This window comes from Ruditapes philippinarum, unplaced genomic scaffold (assembly GCF_026571515.1).
Source record: "Ruditapes philippinarum isolate M1 unplaced genomic scaffold, ASM2657151v2 ctg1120_1_1_1_1, whole genome shotgun sequence".
Classification (NCBI taxonomy): Eukaryota; Metazoa; Mollusca; class Bivalvia; order Venerida; family Veneridae; genus Ruditapes; species Ruditapes philippinarum.
This window is the reverse complement of record NW_026862136.1, coordinates 60398-82260: the sequence shown is the minus strand read 5'-3', so window position 1 is coordinate 82260 and position 21863 is coordinate 60398. Positions and strand designations below refer to the sequence as shown.

Below are 21863 nucleotides of genomic sequence, written 5' to 3'. Positions count from 1 at the left end.
TGTTATGTAAAATCAGTAATTAACAGACAAAAGCAAAGCCTAAGAAAAGAAGAAACATCTAGACGCTGGGTCAACTATATAGAAGACATTTTTTATAGATTTAAGATCACACGAGACATTCTGTGATCAGTCTTGATTTATAAACTGTCATATTTTCCTGATGTCAATAATATGCATAGATTGTAATTGTTTTTCTGATTCAATATTCTGCGTATATATCACCAAAATGTCAAGTGAATTGACAAATAAAGAAATTTCAACTAAAATTGTATACGACTTGTTGCAATTCAAATTCCAATACTGTTTGCGTGTACATCAATCCTACGAGAATAACAGAAGCATCATGGGAGGTCATTTGTCTATAATTACCATGCCAACTTTTGCAATATTACGATTGTCTTATTATTCCATAATTTTACCCATCATGCTATTCTTCCCGCGAGAAAACAAATCACTAAGTGACGCAGTGCGTGCCATTGGACTGGTCACGCATGCGCCGAACTGTTTATATTATGTACATTCCCAATGACGCACGCCAATGCCTAATATTAGTTCCAAAAAATGTCCGATACAAACGTTCCTTGTCACGTGACTGAGTGTTATTTAAAGCCAATGGCAAATTGAGATTCGGCAAAATACTTTTTGAACTTCAGATCAAACAGGAAGAACTATGTTTAGTTGATCAGGAACTTTTATATTTTGTAAAACAGAACAACTTGACAAGAAAATCATTTTCGTCGTTAACTTACACAGTGAGTACTATCTTTTATTCATTTATCTTTTTGCAAGTATTTTTTTTGTAAACAAGTTTAGCAAGATTAAGTTTTTTAGAGTTGATGAAGCTGAAGTTCAGATTTAATATTATACACTTTGTTATAGTACTGATTTAGTATCATACAAATGGCAATTGTTAAATACTCATAGTGTTCTGATTTTCATAACAAATAAGTATTAAGAGATATATTTCTGCCTTCATTCTTCAGAATAATGTATATCAAGTTTAAGTTATTATTGAGAAATTAAAATAAACATTTACACAAGACGACTGTCTAGAGACTCATAACAAAAACATTAGTGAGATGTTGTTTATTTTAACAGAATATAATGGCAAATAAAATTCATATTATTATATTATATTTTCTCTCGTAGGCGTTCCAATTATAGAAAAAATATTTCAAAGAAATTTTACGAACATTTACGTTGCATTTCTGAGGCTTTCATTTTTAATATGAGTAGAAATAATTTATTTTGACAAAATAAATCTTGGGGACTCATCAACCTTTTTATCTATCTTATTACACTGAATTATTACTATATCATATGTGAACTTCAAGCCAACAATGTTACAAATGCAGCAAACTGTTTTTACAGTAAAGAAATATATATACAAATTACAATGCATTTTTTTATTAATTTTATTTCTTGTTTCTTAACTCTTACTAAAAATGAGGACCATTTATACATAGTTTGATACATTATAGGAAATTTAATGGGATAGTGAACGACTTTATTTTGATAATAAATTATCTTAATTGGTCACTTACTTTTGGAAATACTTGGACACAATGTTTCATTACAGTTAGTATTAATCAGAACTTACTTATATTGCTTAAAACATAATTAAATTGAAAGTAGATATTATGTCATTTTAAGTTATTTTACTTTCCTTGCATCGTAAATTTGATATGATAATAGTAATATAAACTTGTGAACCTGTAATGCTTTTGTGACTCAATACTAAATGATAAGAAGGTACTAATGCATTGTTTGAAATTCAATTGAGTTCTATAACAATTGTTCATATTCCTTATATATTCGTCTTTTAAATCATCATGTTATGATTATGGAAAAAGTTCCAGAAACATTATTTACTGTTATGTACATGTATTTATCCGCGGTTACTTATAATAGAATAAAAATTAATTAAGTTGCAGCTCGGATAGCAGATGTCCACTAATCAAATATTTGAGCAGCGATATTATTAACAAAGTTTGACGAATGTGTGCATAGGTTACATAGAATATTATTAGATTTATGATTGTCCGGACATGCCTTTATCTGACTACAACAAGGTTATGCCGAAATGTGGGATTATTTGGAAGCGAGCCCGAAAATCAAAATTAAGAGAATTTGTTAATTTAATATTTGATTAATTCTTTCGGAATTGCTATCTTTTTCCTTTAATTATATCATTTCAATTCCTGCAATGATTTAAAATTGATTCCGTTCTTAAAACCTCGTATCTAAATAGAAATCATACAGTTTTTGTTTGTTTTTCTTTTTTTTTTCTTGTTGTTTTGTTTAAATTAAACTCCTGTCAATAGCGTAACTTGTAGTCTGTTATAGGACATACAATAATTACACAAGAACAATTTGTAAATAATTGTTGTAACCTAAGAAATGAAACGGCACCAATTTCAAATGGTTATTTTGAATAACAAGAATATATCATTACTCTACTGGTATTATAGTGTTATTCTTTCTTCTATCAAGAAGATCTTTAATGTACAAGAAATTGACGACGCAGTTCACTTTTTAAAACTGTTATAGATCGTCAATGATATATACGAGTAGAAAAATGTTCATAAAATGTGTTATTTGATTAATACATAGCATTCTGTACAGCATTTGATCAAAATATAACATTGTTTGAAATATAACATATTTTCTGTACCACTATATATCTCGGTATAGTTAACAATATTTTCAAATTTTATCTTTAAGAGCTACAATATCATGGGAATTTTTATGAGAAAGCCTGGTAATAAAAGTAATCGGATTACAGGAAAACTTTTTTCCAAGTAAAAAAATTGTTTAAATACAAACACATAATGTATGTGCTTTTATTATACACGTATGTCAAATAATTACAAGTACAACATTTCAAACCGTATATGTTAAATCCTCTAGAGTGCTGTAGCACTATCAAATGCACTTATACTTTAATCAGAATCTCGCATTTACGTAGCATTGGGCAACTCTTAACTCTTGTTTGTCGAGTACATTTATAAATTAGATAAGTTTTAGTAACGAGATTGGAAAGTTTAGAACAAATCACTTTCTATCTCGTAAAAACAGAGTTTATTGCTTTTAAAAGAAGAAATTTCAAAATCTAATAAAAATCTAGTCAAAGCTGCAATATCGATTTTTTCACCGTCCTATGCAACTATCACATCCAATTAAAAATCTGTTATATTTTGATAATTAAGTCCAGTACTTTATTTAAATATTACATATTAAAAAAAGTTTATTTATTCATAGAAGTACAATTTGGCAGCACTTTTTGCTTTGAACAATCAATTATACCACAATTTCACAAACTTCAAAGCTTGTACTTTAAGTTAAAAATAAAAAAAAACAGCATTAAATAACCAGCTTTGATTGACACGTGAAAAATGTTAGAGAGAAGCATTCTCTATTTGTAAAATCTTGATAGCTTAATCATCGTAGGAAAGAACATGTCTTAATTTTCATCAACGTCAGTAATGTAATTATTGAAATGTTTCAAACAAAGGAAATTTGATAACAACCTCCCCAATTCAACGCGATCTGATGTGGTATTAATCAGTGATTATTTTATTGAATAAATCAGCCGGGGAAAACTCACCGAGGTTTCCGAAACAAAATACATCACGTTTATATCAGATGATTATTCTATCAAAATGTCTGAAATGATGTCAGCATATTAAAAGTTTGTTGTATATTTATTTATACCGGGATAGTAAGATTAAGGTTATTCAAATATCCATGTTTGTCGTTGATTTCCTTATTTGTTTTCTTCAAGACTTGTTCGATTATATTATAAACAAAATCAGGAAGACACTTTAACAATCTTTTTCTGTAACCTTAAAACATGTTCGATTTTGTTTCGCTGAAATAAAATATTTTAAAATGGTTGATGTCCGGTCTTTCGATTAACAGGCATATCGTTTTTCATTTAAAAATTTAATAAAAGATAATGTGAATATCAATGTCTTAAGATATGTTTTCTATTCAACTTTAAGTGCACATGGAAATAGAGAAATGTTGCATTAATGTGCTAGTCGATGTTAAATGAAAGGTGTTGATTTATTATTGCCTGTTCAAATTACAGGTTTTCAATTGCGCCTACTTCGTTCTACTTTATTCTCTGTTTATATTAATGGACATTTTCTGTGGTACAAAACATTACAGCAACTTTATTTAGAGTCTTAAACACATGTGTTTAGTTAAACCATTTACTTCTAACACTTAACGTAAATACATTTATATTTTTAAACGGCGTCTTCTCGTGACATGAACTTTATACAGTGAATCAATGCATTCAGAAATGACAATAAAACTCATTTAAAACGAATAAAAGAGCGGACACATCATTGATTATGATGGAAAAATATGTGTCTTTATTAAAAAAAATCAAAAGATATTTGTTAGATTCTATGATTCTTAAGTTTAACTTTAAACATTCAAATATATATTGCATCTGTAATTCAATCAAATAAAAAACAAATGTTTCAAAGACAATTGCACTTCAACAGTGTTGTTCTGGGTCTGGTGGTATATCACAATTTGTATTGTCTACAAGACCAAACATAGGGGAGATGACAGTTATATTTCATATAGAAACTATAATAAACCTTTTGCACGTAATTATTCCCGTCCCTCTTATCATACAAAAACACAATGAAACAAGCATAAACAAGAAAATGAGAAATAATTATCTGGAGGGAAGTACGTAATTATTCAGCTTTATTCTTATTTTATTGTTTGTGGTATAGTACATACAATTTAGTTTAAATCTTATCCTTACACTTTAAAGCCGGATGTTTTTTTATTGTCATACCAGACTAGCAATTATTTATTTACTGTCCAAATTTAACAATTGTAACACGGATTGGAAGAAAGAAATGTCTTCAAATGGTTTACTCCTACCCAGTTTATGATATTAAAATAGATTATAGAAATGATTTCGACTAAAGCAAGTAAATAAATAAATAAATAAAAATTAATTATCTAAATAATCTTATATGATAAAACCTGTTACAGCCTCAGTTCTTCACAATTGACATGTAAAGTATAAGCCTACTCTTCGAACTGCTGTTTTAAGAATTAAATGCATTATCGCATTGAAGTTGTTTATTTCTCCTGAGTGGTTATAAAACATTACATTTATGACTTAAAGTTAATGTTCACATTAACTTCCGAAACCAAAGCACGAACATATTGGTGATAAAAAATGTTATCGTAAAACCACCGTATTCTTTTAAATACAAACTATTGTCATTTTTAAGTAATCATTTGATTTAAACATTTCGATCCGGCGCAATAAAACAGATATGAAGTTTCATCCGATGCAAAGAGATTTTAATATATTGTTGAAGACAATTCATATTAAGTATTCTGATTTGGTAGATGCTCCAACATAAATGATGTTAATTGACATCCAATAAATGGCGCAGTAGTCAACCCGTTCCTCAATTACTGTCATGAACTCGAGCAAAGGTCTCGTGGTGGCCATAAGATTACGTTTTACACGGAGACGAGTGATCGTATGTCTGAAAAGAGACATTGCCTCCCTGCAAACATTGAATACAAATCAATTTAATAAATCTGCTGCCATATGAAGTTATCTTATTATAAGAGAAATATAAAGTTACAATAAAACAATTTGTTCTAGATGGTCGCTAGCGTCAGCATTAAATTAACTAGTCACAATATAAAGTTAATTTATATATGTTTTCAAGTACTCAAAATATTTTAGAAGTTCTATACGTTAAATACCCAAAACAGTTAACAAACAGGAAGAGCAATGAAAAACAAAACAAATGGAAAACACATAAGAATTACTTATTCAAACGTTTATTTAGTTTAAAAAAACGCAACTATACCGTTATTTGACTTTAACAATGTAGAAAATATGAGTCCATTTAATATGTTTGCAATCATTTCCTGATCTCTTCTTATGACATAGAAGGTAATGAACTCAACTCTCAAAGAAATTTTAAAATAAGAGAATGGAGTGGTCATAAATTTCTGTCATTGAATAACTCAAGGTTTAAAATGCAATAAAGAAATGATTCGTGCCGAGTGTACTAATGGGAGAATAACTGGTTCATAACTTCTAGTTCAATTCTTTGTAAATGTAACCGTACAATTTCCAGAATTATAAATGATTTGGTAAATCGAACTTGTAGCAATGTTAACAGTCCCATAGCGATTTAAGGAAAATCTACGTATAATTCAAGCGGACAGCTGATAGTTACCAATCTAACAATCAGCCGCCCATAGTATGAAAGTTGGCAAGTGTAAGACTCCGGGGAGGAAAAATTGTATCAAATAATCCGCGTCATATCATCAAATATCAGTGCATTAGACTTATGCGTAGACAATTAGATTAAATATACTACATATAGTGTTTAGATACACAATAAAGACTATTGTCTTTTCTTTATCCACCTGTCATCTATATTTGCTGATGTTTAATGTATTTCGTTTACTCTTTTTTTAATGTTACATGTATATAGATATCTTTGAGACGCTAAACAGTAATTTATGATTGAGTGAATTTTACAAAGTGCCAGTGAGGTAGTTATAAAGATATATCATTTTATTATATACAATACATACTTTACCATACTTTACGAAGTTTTAACGTCCAATACTCACTTAATATCAAAACAATATAATCAGAATTTATAAAAAGGATGAACCTGTATTTGATCAGTTAATTTTAGACGAAATAATTGTAATTTCACCAATATAACTGTTTCTCATTTGACACAACAAGCCAATATTTTATTAACTAATACATGTAGTAATAGTTTATAATTTCATTACTTATATAAATAATGAAAGGACCAAACAAAGAAGTCTGTTTATAATGTTTCTATCTTCATTCTGTAATTCATGTACTATTACGATCGAAAGAAAAAAAATCTTAATATATACATGTTTAATCCGGGATCATTTTTGCTAACCTTACATCTTTCCTCCATTCATTGTAATAAAATATATATATTCTTTTTATTTATCTTTGTGTTTGACTTCCATCTTTTTGCTAGAAACAGATCACACTCAGGTTTCCGCGTCTTTTCTATGATTCCCAAGTAAAGTATTTAGTTATGTAAATTAAGCTGCTTATTTAATATTGGTTATACTTTAAGTCCAAATTAACATGAAATTCAAAATAGACCTAGCTATCACTTTTTGATAATTTGACGTTGTTTCTAAGAATACCCGAAGCACGATTGTCCCCGGGGTGTTGACAACATCTGCATCTTGTTTAATTGTATCACGGTTTAAATTGATGACATTTCACATAAACATTGATCAATTCTTTTTTTGGTTTTATTTTTTGTTAAAAAAAACTTCCTTTTTTGAGCTTTTTAGATTAATTTTAGATATTTGGATTGGATTCCGTCTCGTATTTTCAAGGATTTACTTTGGTTCAGAGACCAGTAATTCTTCTATATACTTTGTTTCACATAATATTTTTCAAAATTCAGATATGATTTTTCATTGCTACTCTTATGGATCGAAGATGGTGATGTCATCATTGTTTTACAATAATATTGATGCACATCTGGACATTTAAGCAGATAACGTTATGTGAGGCATAATATAATAAAATGGATTTCAGAGAAATAGAAATTCGATATTACACCGTGAAATACATGTACAACGTTCGTGTAAAATAAAATGCGTTTATTTTCGTTTCTTTTACAAATAAACAACTGAATTCAAATGTTATGTGAAAAAATATATTCTTTTGAAACACATTCGTTAAAATATGGAAACATTCTCAGAAAGTCTCAAATTGAGTATTATTCGGCAATCAATTAATGCAAATACGAAGATCTTATTTTTAAATCATGTAATGAAAATAATCTCTAATCTTTGTCTATAAATAATAGACTTTTATGATATAAGTAACGTAGAGGCTCCTTTATAACATTTTCCACGACTCACTTCATTCATGTTTTTATGTCGTATCATGTATATTGTAAAGTGTACCAGGAAGTTTTGCAGCGTTATAGGATGATACATGTTACTTTAATGTATGTGTTTTTAAGAAATGCTGCAACAAATTTGTATTATGCTTAGATCTTTGTAGCATAATATATTTGGAACTCATTTTTATCGCACACAACCGTTTCAAGAAATTGATAGAAAAGAAATTTTAATTTAACCGGTGAATATACTATACATGTATTTGTAAAAAAAATATATGTTGAAGTGTATCAGGAACTGCTTGTGCTCGTAGATGCTCGGAAAAGTTTTGTTGAACTGTCAATTATATAACTGACTTAAAAGGTTGTTGTGGAGTAATACACACACATACTTTAGATACCTCTATTTTCTTCTTTTGTATTTCCTCAAATTTTAAATCATTTTGTGTTAGAAACATCAAATCTAATGCCAGACACTAGACGCTAAGTAAATATATGTTAAGTGTGCAACGCGAAAACTTCTTCTCCCATGGAGAATCTAGGTGACATAATTGTAAAGGAAATGGCACACAACTGTCCCTGGTGATATGAAAATAAAAACTTAAATATTCTCCTCTTTCAGACACTACAAAGTTTCAGACGAAACACATTACGTTGATCTTATAGAAGAATATAAAACATTGAAGCTTTGATCACATTTTTCGGAGAATTATTCTTATTATACAAAATACCAATCAATCCAATCAATTATTATATCAATCAATCAATATATCAATCAATCTGTGCCTAATTTAAATTTCATTGAGTTGTTTCACAATGCCTTTATAATAAAACACAAGACAACTGTGTACAGTGACATATTTAAATTATTGTAAAACAAATTTTAATTACGCCTATCATACTCATAAGATTCCCATTTATATTATAAGCATTAGGATTCAAATACTCTATGAATAGTTTAGAGAATAAGTTAATATTATAATAAGTAAATATCTACGGAGTAATATCCGTGTCTTGTGGCCGTTAAGCATGTTTATCTTGAGTGATATTAATTACAACCGTCATTGTTATTCTCTTTTCTATCGATCAAACCATTCCGAAAGGAAGAAATAACCTCAAAGTAGACTGTGTGTTAAAAAGAGTTTTCGTAGACTTTTTTCGGCACCGATTCATATCCCAGAGGTATACGATACTGTAATGCTAAAAGAGTTAGCACTTTGTGTAAATGAAAATAGAAAAATACGTAAAACACTATTATCTTAGAGACGTTAACAATTGTTTGTACTGGTCCCATTTGTTGAAATGGTGTATGTAACGTTTTACTTACTATCAGGTTATAATTTCTAAACACTTTTCTCTTAAACTTCTCGGCAATGCATTTTATTTTTTCAAACCTTTTATGAAATAAAAAGTAAAAACATTGACTTGGCATTGCTATATAAACACGGTATGAATCACTTCCATTATTTTTTTGTGAAAATAAAAACTACAAAAAAACAAGACACAGCAACAACAAAAAATAACTATACATTCATAGCTACAAATAAGAAGAAAAGATTTGGCGTATATCTATATTGCCTACATGGTCAAATAATCATGTCATCTAGTAAATGTTCACCATATACAGAAGCAGTTAAATACATCTATATTACTATATATAATTGGCATTTCGCCTTATAGCTAGTAAGATAGACTGTCATAAGGGACATAATTATGGTATTTTGTGCAGTGTTTTATATAATGTTTTGTATCATACAGTTTTATTGCATATCATATATTCTAATTGACTAGAGAAACAAAAGATCACGTATTAACAAGGGAGATAGGTTCTAGAATAGCCTTTGATATCGCACAATAAAATGTTATAGATGCTAATCTATTCAGTCTATTCTTTCTTGTTAAAAAGACGTTGGACTATATAGTCTAATCGTCCACAGCATGTTTTGTAATTGTTGTTACAGATAAGTAAAATCAGCCTCGATTTGTTGCATTTCAGTCTAAAAATGAAGACATGCCTATGATTAAAAAAGGGTTTTCATTTCAAATTTATTACACGTTTACAATACGCCTACTAATATTGTTCTTTGACAATTTCAGGCGACTTACAGTACAATATATCTATCCAAAATTATTGCCTTTTTAAAGTATACAACATTTCACTTTTATCGAGTATACAAAATATATTCATTTAGAATTAGATTATTAACTTTGAAGAGAAAGAAATAAATCAAATGTATAGGACTTCCTGCATCGAGTTATTTTTCTTAGGAAATTTGTTTATTCAAAATTTTATTTCATTTTGATTCAGTAAAACAAGGAGCTTAATATTATTATTACAATAAATTAGTTAAGATCAGAGTGAACATCTGATGCAATCAATATATAATGAGTTGAGAGCGAGATAAACATCTATTCAGTGAAATATATTCTTACAATACACTAAAACAAACAAACAAGCAAACAAATGCGCTCCATATAAGTATGAGTCAATGTGGTTTTCAGAACGTAATAAATAGAACATTTCATTCGTATTCATAGTAAATGAAATACATATGTTATTTTGCCATTATACCAGAAATATAAGCATAATGATTTATTTTCATTGAGGACTAAGGGCGGAATATTGATTCTCATGGCTATTTGTTCAATGATTTTGACAGTATAATATATTTTCAAAGAATCTAGATATTTGTTTGAGTCTCTCGGGATAAAAGTCAATTTAGAATGGACTCGAGTTCATGCACATAACTTTATGATAGACAATCGGCACTGGGCCTTTAATATCTCGCGTCTATGATTTATTGCACAGGGTCTTAAATATCCTGCGTTTATGATTTATTATCACGAGAAATATAAACCACTGAGACAACTTGATATACAAAATAATATTTAATAATAAATTTTATAATAAAATTCTGGAAAATGGGATCAGTGAAAATAACAAAATTATATGAAAATAGCAGACTGGGTTTGATTGAGTCTGTTCACGTGAGATAACGTAAAGTACAAAAGCTCTCCCGCCCCTAGTACCAATTTAGGCGGTATTCAATATTCATCACAATAAAACATAGGAATAAATGATTCCAAGGACTAGAAAGATATAACAGCACTGAAGTGAAGAAGTAGAAAATATAGTTGAAAGAAATATATACTTTACTTGAAATGAATTAATTTCATTCATTGCGTTATCGTTTAAAACATATTAACTATTGATTTTATATGTACATGTTTCATGATGTTGGAATATCAGTTGTTAAATAATGTTCAAGCTAAAATACAAAATTGTTTATCCCAAACTCCAAAATTAGTTTGAGTTTGCTTTGCTACAATAAATTAAAATAATAAAGCGTATTATAATAGACAATATGTACAGTTAAACTGAAGCATTTATAAATGAAACACAAGAATGGTAATAAAGTATAACCAGAGATTATGTAGCTGGATTCATAGGATACATTTATGTTACCAAAATATAACAGACTTTGTTTCTTTGTGTCGTACGCCCAGTAGCAGTGTACATATACACCGTACATTTATCTCCTTCAGGAAATTATAATACTTTGTCTATGCGCACGTTTTACAGTTCTTCATCTGTGTAAATATTTTCTGTCAGTATAAATTGCCTATAAATGCCTTTTTACTAAACAGATGCCGAACAAAGCTAATGTTTGATCAGAATAAACAATGACGTTTTGTGGATAAAGATGTTTAGCATAAGTCATATATCATATTATATGAATTTTGTTTTTGCATTTTCACAAAGTTAATATCGACATTCGTGGATTTGTTAAAATTCACCGAGAGGATCCATCAAAACAAAACATTCGACAGTATGAAATAACTTAAATACCAATGGTATATATTGATAATCGTTGAAGACTTTTGTCAAAGGTATTTGTTATATATGAAAGAGACTTAAAGTTCGTATGATGCTAATGCTTAAGCTATAAAATAAGATATTCATAACAAATAACTGTTTTATGTTCTTCAATTAATTCAAGATATCCGACATTTAAAGCTCAGTACATGACTGTATTTTATACAATAAAGTAGTTTAGTATGTAATTATATGTATTGGACCATTTCCATGTCAATGATAAATGGTAAAATATTATCATATTGAATAGCTTGTCAAAATATCATATGTAATCTACATATATACTTACATGTACAAATAAAACTATTTTCTTTGTTGGCAATAACGACAATGAACTATCGATCTATTGCTTCCTTTAAAGTATTCCATTGAGAAAAATAATAAGGAATTTATTGTGTTAGAGTGCCTTTATCATCATTTTATATCTTCTCTATGTGTTAGCCATGATACTGAGGGAAGATTAAACTAAGAATAGACAATATATAATTATATATAACATGATTAACTTCTATAATATTCACTTTTTGCTAGAGCATACTATCAAACCATCAAACCTGTTGAAAAATAAGTCGAAGTTACTTAAAAAAACAAGTCATGTATAATGTTTTATGTTGTCATTGGTTTCAGAAGTGATTAAAACATAAGATATACTAGACTGCAAACAATATAATGATCATAAAATATACCTATTTGTCTGAACTTACGTGAGCTACCGTTATGCTCAATCTGGTAAGCAACGGAAATTATATACAGGGGACGCTGGTTGGAATCTCGGGCGAGGCGAAATTTCTCTGTGAAAATCGATTTCGAACATTTGGTCTTATGGTCATTTGTCCTTCATCAGAGATTCACAAATCATATATGTCTAGTAGTCGGTCACTTGCGGTAAATGATAATTACTTTTAAGTTGTCTAAAAAACGACGTTTAGGTGGAGCGACCGCCGAGCTATGACCTAAATATCGCCGCAAAAAACAAAACAAATAAACAACTTTGACATTGATGAATTTGTAATCAAATTTCGTTTTACCTTATTTTATTTTAGATAAGAGACGGATATAACTGTAACAAGAGGGTAATGAGGACGTGGACGTGTACGGGATTGATTTTAGCAATCCTAGCAAAATGGCTGACTGGCCGAGTGTTTGCCACTGATATAATGGAGCTTTGTGGTGACCATCAAGATGAATGCCAACAAATACTTCAAGGTAAACTGCATCTTTTCTAAAACTATTTTTTTACTAGCAAAGTATAATTGAATAAATTATATCGCATGATAATGTGTCATGAATGCGTTGTGCAATATCACTTATCCTAGATTTTTAAAGAGAAATAATAATTTTAAAATTTAAACTATTTAATTTTTTTACTCTGATCATTTTTCGTTCGTCTTTTTTTCAAAATATCACATCAAGGCGTCTCTCAGAGTAAGAAATGTTATCTGTTCAAAATTTTGTATAAAAAATCTTTTAAAATTGAATAAACAAACAAAACTCAAGACTTTCCGATTTTATAAGTAAAAAAAATTCAAATCTGAAAACCGTGTGTTCTTACAAAACAATGCTCGTTATATAATCACGACTATTTTTATCGTAAAGTTCATCTTACAGACACTATAGATTAAACGGAAGAAACAAAAGTACGGGATATGACCTTATTGAAACTCTTTGGACATTTTTCCAGTTTAAAAATTGTAAATTTCTATAATGTATGCAAAAAAGTAGGTTGTTATGCAAAAGTATAGTTTTCCCAATATCTTTAGAGAACATAATTTATAAAGTTTTTACCTTAAAGCATATGCTTATTGAAAAATATTTCCAAAAAAATGGAATAGCTTATTCAATTAGCGGAACTGTTTTTGTATCCAAGTCTATTAAACCGTTTCTTCTTTAGAAATAAGGCAATAAATTGTGTTACAATTGACAAACACTGGCGTTTACGAGGACACGATAATGCTCCAGAACAATATGTTGTGATCAAGTTAGATTAAAGGAGATCATTGCAAGATCATTTTCTTCTCGACAGATAATAAAACAATCTTATACTTCCAATTATCAACAATATGCCAATGCACGAACCATGCTCAACCCGTTATATTGTTCTGTCAAAGAGTGTATGGCATGACTTAAAGCTGACATGATTCTAGATTGAATTTAACCCATGAACAGTTTCCATTATTATGTTGCTATATTTTATGTTATCTTGTACGTTCTTGTCATAAATCTGATATTTGGTTTATCCACGTATACGACATTCTTTGTCAGTTATCATACAAACTAGTTACTCTATATAATTGTGTAACATCTTTTTTTTTTATCTTATCACAGAATCATAAAAAAAACATATCTAGCATGAAGATTTTTCCTTCATTACATGCCGTTAGTGCAAGCATTTTCACTTCTATTTTATTTTTATTTTAACAGCTTATTACAATTTGTCTTTTATTAATTTATTAATTTACTTATCTATATAAAGAATTTTATTGGAAGTTGTTCACTTTTTTCATTGTAAGAAAAATAGTAATTATACTAAAAACAAACATTGGTTTTACTGCAAAATGCATAAAGCATAAACAAATGTTGGCAAAAATAAAGTTAAGAATACATTCATCACTTTAGTAGACGGACTATGCAATTCTCTTAATGTTTAATGCATACGTGTTATATCGTACATTTCTTATACATTTAGTGAATACATGTATATGATTGACTTTTGCTTGCCCCTTTGCGAGTTATATGCACATTTAAGTCATTGCAAGTTATAAGTCTCAGTTGATATGAAATATTTGAGATGAAATGTAACTAGTACTCAGTGAGTTCTGGTGAATATTTTGAGTCCACGATTTGATGAACACAGGCTCTGATCTCTTATCAAGTAATTAACTTAGTAACATCAGCAACAGACATTGTTCTCTTGAATCCGCTCACGGTTTGGAAGAACACGTTTTTGAGAGAATATGTCCAATGGTTGTCCTGTGTCAGTGTGATAACCGATAAAATTGAATTATCTTGGTATTCGCACGTCATTGCTCAAGCTTTGTTTGAATTGTTGAGCGGAGTGTGAAGAAAAACGTACAGGGAAATACAACATTGACTGACATTTTTATACTATGATAGACTTGAGACTAATTTTCACGCTGAAGATAATATAAGAAAACAAAGTCCATGTACACTTATTTCACTTAATTATCTTTTGTAAATAAATGTTCTAAAAACTCATTCAGTATTTAGCAGTGTAAATATATATATAAAGTAAACAGGGATTAGTACATCTAAAGGGATTTATAAACAACTAAAGGGATATTAGGTTTACAATAGTCAGTCATTCAATGTTTCTAATAATTGAGAATACACAAACACAAGTAAACCGCATTGTAAGTGCGCTTCGGTGAAATCCAATTTGATATTTCCGTGTTTTTTTGTTTGTTTCTTCTTTGACTTTTTACCAATCATATAGTTTCAAGGTAAGCCTGTAACATTCTGTTATCAGTGTTAAATTCGGTCAAGTGAAAATTTCAAGCGTAATGTATATATTTTCGTTCTTAGATATAACCCATTATAAGCGAAGAATGGTAAATACAATTGTGCCGCTCAATCTAAGCAACATGATTTTTGGCCTACACCGTATTCAATTCTTTTCAAGTGAATAACCGCTGAAAGTTTCAATGGATTCATTTGGTCATATCAATGAATGAACTATGTTTAATGTGATGGTTTACACACTTTTTTTTCTGCCGGCTTACCAAAGTTAAATGGAGACCTTCTTCTTAAATTAGACCGGAAGTTAATGTGAAAATAAACGCCCGATGTTCGACATCTGAAGAATTTTATAGCTTGATCCTCTTTAAAAACAAAACATGCAAAATGAAAAATAAAAATCGAAAACAAGCTTTACATTAGAGCTATGTTCAGCAATATATAGCTAATTTGAGAGCTGTATAATAAACGTTTATTGAATACAGGTATGTTCAGAATAAGGTTTTGAGGTACTTCTACAAGAGTAAAGGAGTATTAAAAATATTATCTTTAAACATATATCAAATAAAAGGTTAACTTATTCAAAAAAAGGTGATATTTTTCTTGATGATTCAAAAAAAATGCGAAAGAGTATTAAATTGGTCAGCTTTATACTTTGTTTGGCTTAATTATCTTAATTTGTTGTTTATTGTCAAGTGTAAACAAGATGTTCCCGTTATATTTAAGTTATAATCAGCTTCAAGTTTACTTTGAAAAAAAAACTTTGGAAATCGTGAAACTGATAGATGCAGGCATTAGTTCAATACAAATCGAATATTGCACAAAAGGTTGACAGAAGACAATTGGAACTCAGATGGTTCGAAAAGTATCGGCCACATGTTAAATTAAATCACCCGTGTCATATCTTATGAATATTTATGAGATAATTGGATTGTGACGTACTCCCCTAAGACTGTATAACTATTGGTCATCATATTATGACAGCTATAATTGTGCACAACGATAGCATAATGACGTAGATACTATCTTTATATAGTCAGCAATTTTACATTGAATATTAAATTATTTAATAATTACTACATTATGACTTCTCTATAAAATCTATAGATATTCAATGGATGGAAATTGCTGAATATTAATCAATATTAACTTTGATAGAAATATTTATACTAAATGTAAACTACGTTTATATAGGATAATAACCGAAATAGTTATTAACCAAAAAGTTATTTATTATTTTGTTTTTATGATATATCAAGTATTTCAAAATGAAAATAAAGACAAACTATTATTATACCAAATACATCATTTCAAAGACATTATTTAATTTACAAATTCGCAAAGTTGTTGTATTAAAGCATTAACACTTATTTCTAAGTATATTATCATAGAGAGACCATGAAAATCTAAAATAATAAGAAATTAACACAGTCGATCAGTTGTAATGTCTTACTGTTTGAATATAATACAAACTAATGATGGCCAGTTTTCTGCGACTAGTTGGACTGGGCATTTAATAATAGAAATCTTGTTCTTGAAGATACCAGTCAGAGACTGGACTTGACTGACGGAGCACTAGCGAGACGATAAATAATTTACTCATGAGAGACTATGATATGTGCAAACTCCGGCGCCCGCCCCCTATCACCTGTTAAACCTTTATTGACCATCAACCTGAAAACCTTTCATATGGCTCGACAGATATTGTATGTTTTAAAAATGTTGGCACATTATAAAACTGCTGCTCTTATTCAAATTGCTGGTTCTTTCACTCAGTACTTTGGATAATCAAATTAAAGTTTTCTTTTATAAATAATATAAAACTAATTCCATATTTAAATTACATTTTTATTGCGAGCACTTAAATATAAACACTACATTTTTTAACATTACAAAATGAAAAAAATACAAATTAATATCTCTTTCAAACAACAAGTCTATGTAAATTAAAAATGAGTATAGTGATAATTACACCATCTTTTATATTTTTTAGTAATTTTTAGAAAAACAATAGTGTCACGACATGAATTATTTCGCTTTCACTTGAAAGTCAAGAAATGTGTCTACAATGTTCATGTTTAAATTATGATAGAAATATCTCTGTGGACAAGCTGTCACAAGAAATTTTTCTTTGACATTATGTATAGAATAACGATATCTCCCCGGAGTAATGATCTCGTGCAGTTAGGTTAGGATCAACACGAAGATATGATTCCAGTTCTGTAAATAAGCAATTAGGCAAACAATCAGTCACCAAAGAAAATCGTTAGTTTCGATGAGAAAATCACCTATTGCACGCCACTGAGAGCCTGTTTTGTGGTCTTTCTGACACAAGTCTATGTGTATGTTGCCTTTTTCATCTAGACGAATCATTGAAAAAAAGTGTAAAGAGACTCTCGGCTGAGCAAACTAATATTCTTAACACGCAACATGGACTCTAACCTTCGAAACTTGAAGGATTAAAAATAGGAACTGAAGAGTCAGTACAAAAATACATTACATTTATTTTTTTGTAAGATATAAGAACCAAGTTAAAAGCATGAAGCACACATGAAGGTTAATAACAAATCCTGACCGATTTTTTGTACAAACATAGTAAGAATATGACAAGAAATCAACATGAAACCAAGGGAAGAACAACTTTCTATAATTATAATGAAGACAAAGATACCTTTACATATATCTACAAAACATAATTGCCAATTTTAAAATATCGAGAAAGTACTTATACAATTATATTTAAAAATCCAATGACAGTAAATTATATGTCAGTGCGTTCGGGCTGTACGAAGTAAACAACTTTATTTGATGAAAATGTCACTAAGATTTCAAATAAAGACTTTTTTGGCCTTTTTTTAATTGAAAACAAAATCGTTTACATAAATTCACATTAATCATTAAACTGAGCCTGAATTTGCAAATATCCAATTAAATCCACAGCATCATAGGCAGCAACTGGCAGATTATGTGCAATATTTAACTCCCCGATGAGAATTTCTCAAATTTCTGAGGAAATCGCTTTATGTAAATCTAAGCATTTATTTATTAAGACAGTTCACGCTATTTATATCAGATAAAATATCAAATAAAACATCACCCAAGACCTCTAAATGACTTTTGAATAATTATGCTTCTTGTGCATGATGTCTACAATGTTTCAACATTCTTGAAGGAAATATCTCACAATTGTTCTTCAAATTAAATAAAAGGACACCTAATACCCCACATTAATATCATTTAGTAAATCATTGTTCAACATGCTAGTCCGTAGTGGTATATGGTTTAATCAGTAAAATAATTAAAATTACCAAATAAACAAATATAATGATGTATTAATCATTTTGAATTTAATTATAATACATCTTACATTGTAAATATATACATGTATCAAGGTTTACATAACGATTCAAATTTCCCTTCTGCAACAGTATTCAATAAAAGAAACATGTTTAAGTTATAACAATAGTAAGTTTTTTCTTCCTTGAGACCATTTCTGACTTAAAACATTTTTTATAATTATAGTTATTTTTTCAGGGTTAGATAGTGCAAAAGATAAAAGATTTCTCAGGTTTGGAAGGGCTCTCTCAGATGATGGATTCTTTCGCTTTGGTAAAGGTGGTGCAAACGAAAACGCTTTCCTGAGAATAGGCAGAGGCGGTGATTTATATCCAGTTGAAGACAAACGCTTTTTAAGATTTGGTCGTGGAAATACAAATACCTTAGATGACTTATTATCTGCTCTTACATCTAGAATTCGACAGTTTGAAATATCACATAATGTTAACCTTCGCAGAAAACGTTCCACTGATGCGCAAACTAGTTCAGACACTTCTGTAGAAAAATCAAATCAAGAAAATGTAAATAACGTAGAAAAAAGAGACGCCCCTGTCGACGAAAACGAAAAAGCAGATAAGCGTTTCATGAGATTTGGAAGAGACCCAGAAATTTCAGAGGACAAACGGTTTATGAGATTTGGACGAAACCCAGAAGACATGACAGAAGAAGAAAAACGATTCATGAGGTTTGGACGAAATCCCGAAGACATGACAGAAGAAGAGAAACGATTCATGAGGTTCGGACGAAATCCCGAAGACATGACAGAAGAAGAAAAACGATTCATGAGGTTCGGACGAAACCCAGAAGACATGACAGAAGAAGAAAAACGATTCATGAGGTTCGGACGAAACCCAGAAGACATGACAGAAGCTGAAAAACGATTCATGAGATTTGGACGAAATCCAGAAGACATGACAGAAGAAGAAAAGCGATTCATGAGGTTCGGACGAAATCCAGAAGATATGACAGAGGCAGATAAAAGGTTCATGCGATTTGGTAGAGATTCAAATGATGTCACTGACGAAGAAAAAAGATTTATGAGATTTGGGAAACGCTTCATGAGATTTGGTAGAGACGGTGAAGATGACGAAGAAGGAGATATGGACAAACGGTTTATGCGCTTCGGTAAAAGATTTATGAGATTTGGAAGAAACAATGAAGCAGACAAACGTTTCATGAGATTTGGACGTGACCCATCTGAAGAGTCAATTGATGAAGATAAACGATTTATGAGATTTGGTCGTGGTGGTGAGAATGACAAGGTAGACGCTGATAAAAGATTCATGAGGTTTGGAAAATGTGAGTGGTTATCTATATAAAGTTAGCTGTGTGTTCTTGAATACAATTGTGGTATTCAAAGATCGTACCTTTGTTCTAATTGCCAAACATATTTAATGACATTTAATAAGTTTTTCTCACAAAATGTGCCTAAGCTTAATGAGATTTTTCTTACGATAAAACCTAAAAGAAATAATTACAAAATATAAAACATTTTTAACATACACTAGTATTCTTTGGTAGCATTTATATTTACCTGATATTGGACTAGTGGCTCCAAATCTCTATAGCTGCACGACTGCGCAATACACATATTTGTACATATAAATGTAATTTAATTTGAAATCTATTTTATTCAGCCGTTGGTCCTATAACATCTGACGACGAAACTGATGCTGAAAAAAGATTTATGCGCTTTGGTAAAAGATTCATGCGTTTTGGACGGGACCAAGAAGGTGACGAGTCATCCACAGCCGACAAAAGGTTCATGCGTTTTGGTAAAAGGTTTATGCGTTTTGGACGGGACCAACAAGACGACGAGTCTTCAACAGCTGACAAAAGATTTATGCGATTTGGGAGAGACAATTTAGATACCGCCGACAAGCGTTTCATGCGTTTTGGACGCAACTCCGCTGACAACACTGCTGACAAAAGATTTATGAGATTTGGCAGAGACTTAGAAGCAGCTAACAAAAGATTAATCACACTCGGAAAATGACATTATTTTTGAAATACTTAATTGTTAAAATTGAAATATATTTTTTTCTGACACGATGAATTATGTTGTGATTTACATTCAAACAAAACTGTATTCATATTTTTCATAAATATGACTAGTGAATGTAAATGTATAGATATGGAAAAATAGTTCCTAAATTTTATATCATGTTGATAGTTAGCGATTTGTGATATTAAACTGTTCTTAAAAGTGTGAATATTAAGATTGTGGTTACCAAGAATTTTTTCTTTGATTGTAAGCGAAAATATTACAAACTGTTTACAGAAAATACAGTATTGCTTATTATTTCAAAACCATGCACAACTCAATGTTTACCGTTTGCGCAACAAATAACAGATACAATTATAGAGGGTCTTGTGGTTTAAGGTATATTGTCAAGGCGTATATAGATATCCAGTTAAATAACCAAGCAAGTTAAATAAAATATAAATATCCTTAACGATTAAACACTGGGCGTATGTTGCTGAGCTGAAGAAGAATAAGTATTTTCCCCAAGGATGTACAATATATGAAACTTTGAACAAATATATCTCGCCTATTGAACGTAAAAGAGAAAACTTGGTCATTTTTAAGCTGCAATTAAAACGTACTTGGCTTTAAAAATCACTTTACAAAAAAGAGGCTCATGTAATTTTCTAAAGATATTACTAAGATTAAACAACATTAAGGATAAAGAGAAAATTTGCTCTTATTCATTTTGCTACACTTTGATGGTAATAAAAATTACGGGTAATGTTTAACAGTACACATATATTAACAAAGCATTGTATATAACTAATATATCATTAAAATTCCAGCAAACCCATGAAACACATACACTATTTTATAAACATATCAAACGACGGAACTATCGTATTAGTTGTATTATCTCAATAAACTTAATGAATATACAGAAAATACTTCTGAAAATATACACGAATTTATAAGATACAAACAAATAGGACCAGCATAAATTGTCAATGCTGAAATTTGTTTTACGAAATACATCAACTAAGTGCTAGTCATTTTATTTAGTGCACTTTTGTATTCAGTATTCGCAAACACTAACCAGAGTGAATGTAATGTATACTTCAAAACTTTTAAGTGAGCAATTGCTTGTGGGAAAAACTTATGATTGCAGATGTCCGTATGAATGGATCGTATTTTTGGCTCTTTCACAAGTCTTCTTTGACGTGTTCTGTTTTATTTTATAGGCTTTTATAAATTGTTATTTGTTATCTTGGTGGTCGAA

General features: G+C 29.7%; 1 protein-coding gene across 1 annotated transcript; it reads left to right on the top strand.

The window, feature by feature from the left end:
• Window positions 1–559: 559 nt before the first annotated feature.
• On the top strand, window positions 560–20900 carry LOC132718061 (FMRFamide-related neuropeptides-like). The gene is made up of 4 exons (XM_060701673.1): window positions 560–752; window positions 12849–13011; window positions 18814–19914; window positions 20253–20900. Exons 2-4 carry the CDS (start codon window positions 12882–12884, stop codon window positions 20609–20611), a joined length of 1590 nt encoding a protein of 529 aa, XP_060557656.1. The 5' UTR covers window positions 560–752; window positions 12849–12881; the 3' UTR covers window positions 20612–20900.
• The last annotated feature ends 963 nt before the right edge of the window (window positions 20901–21863 follow it).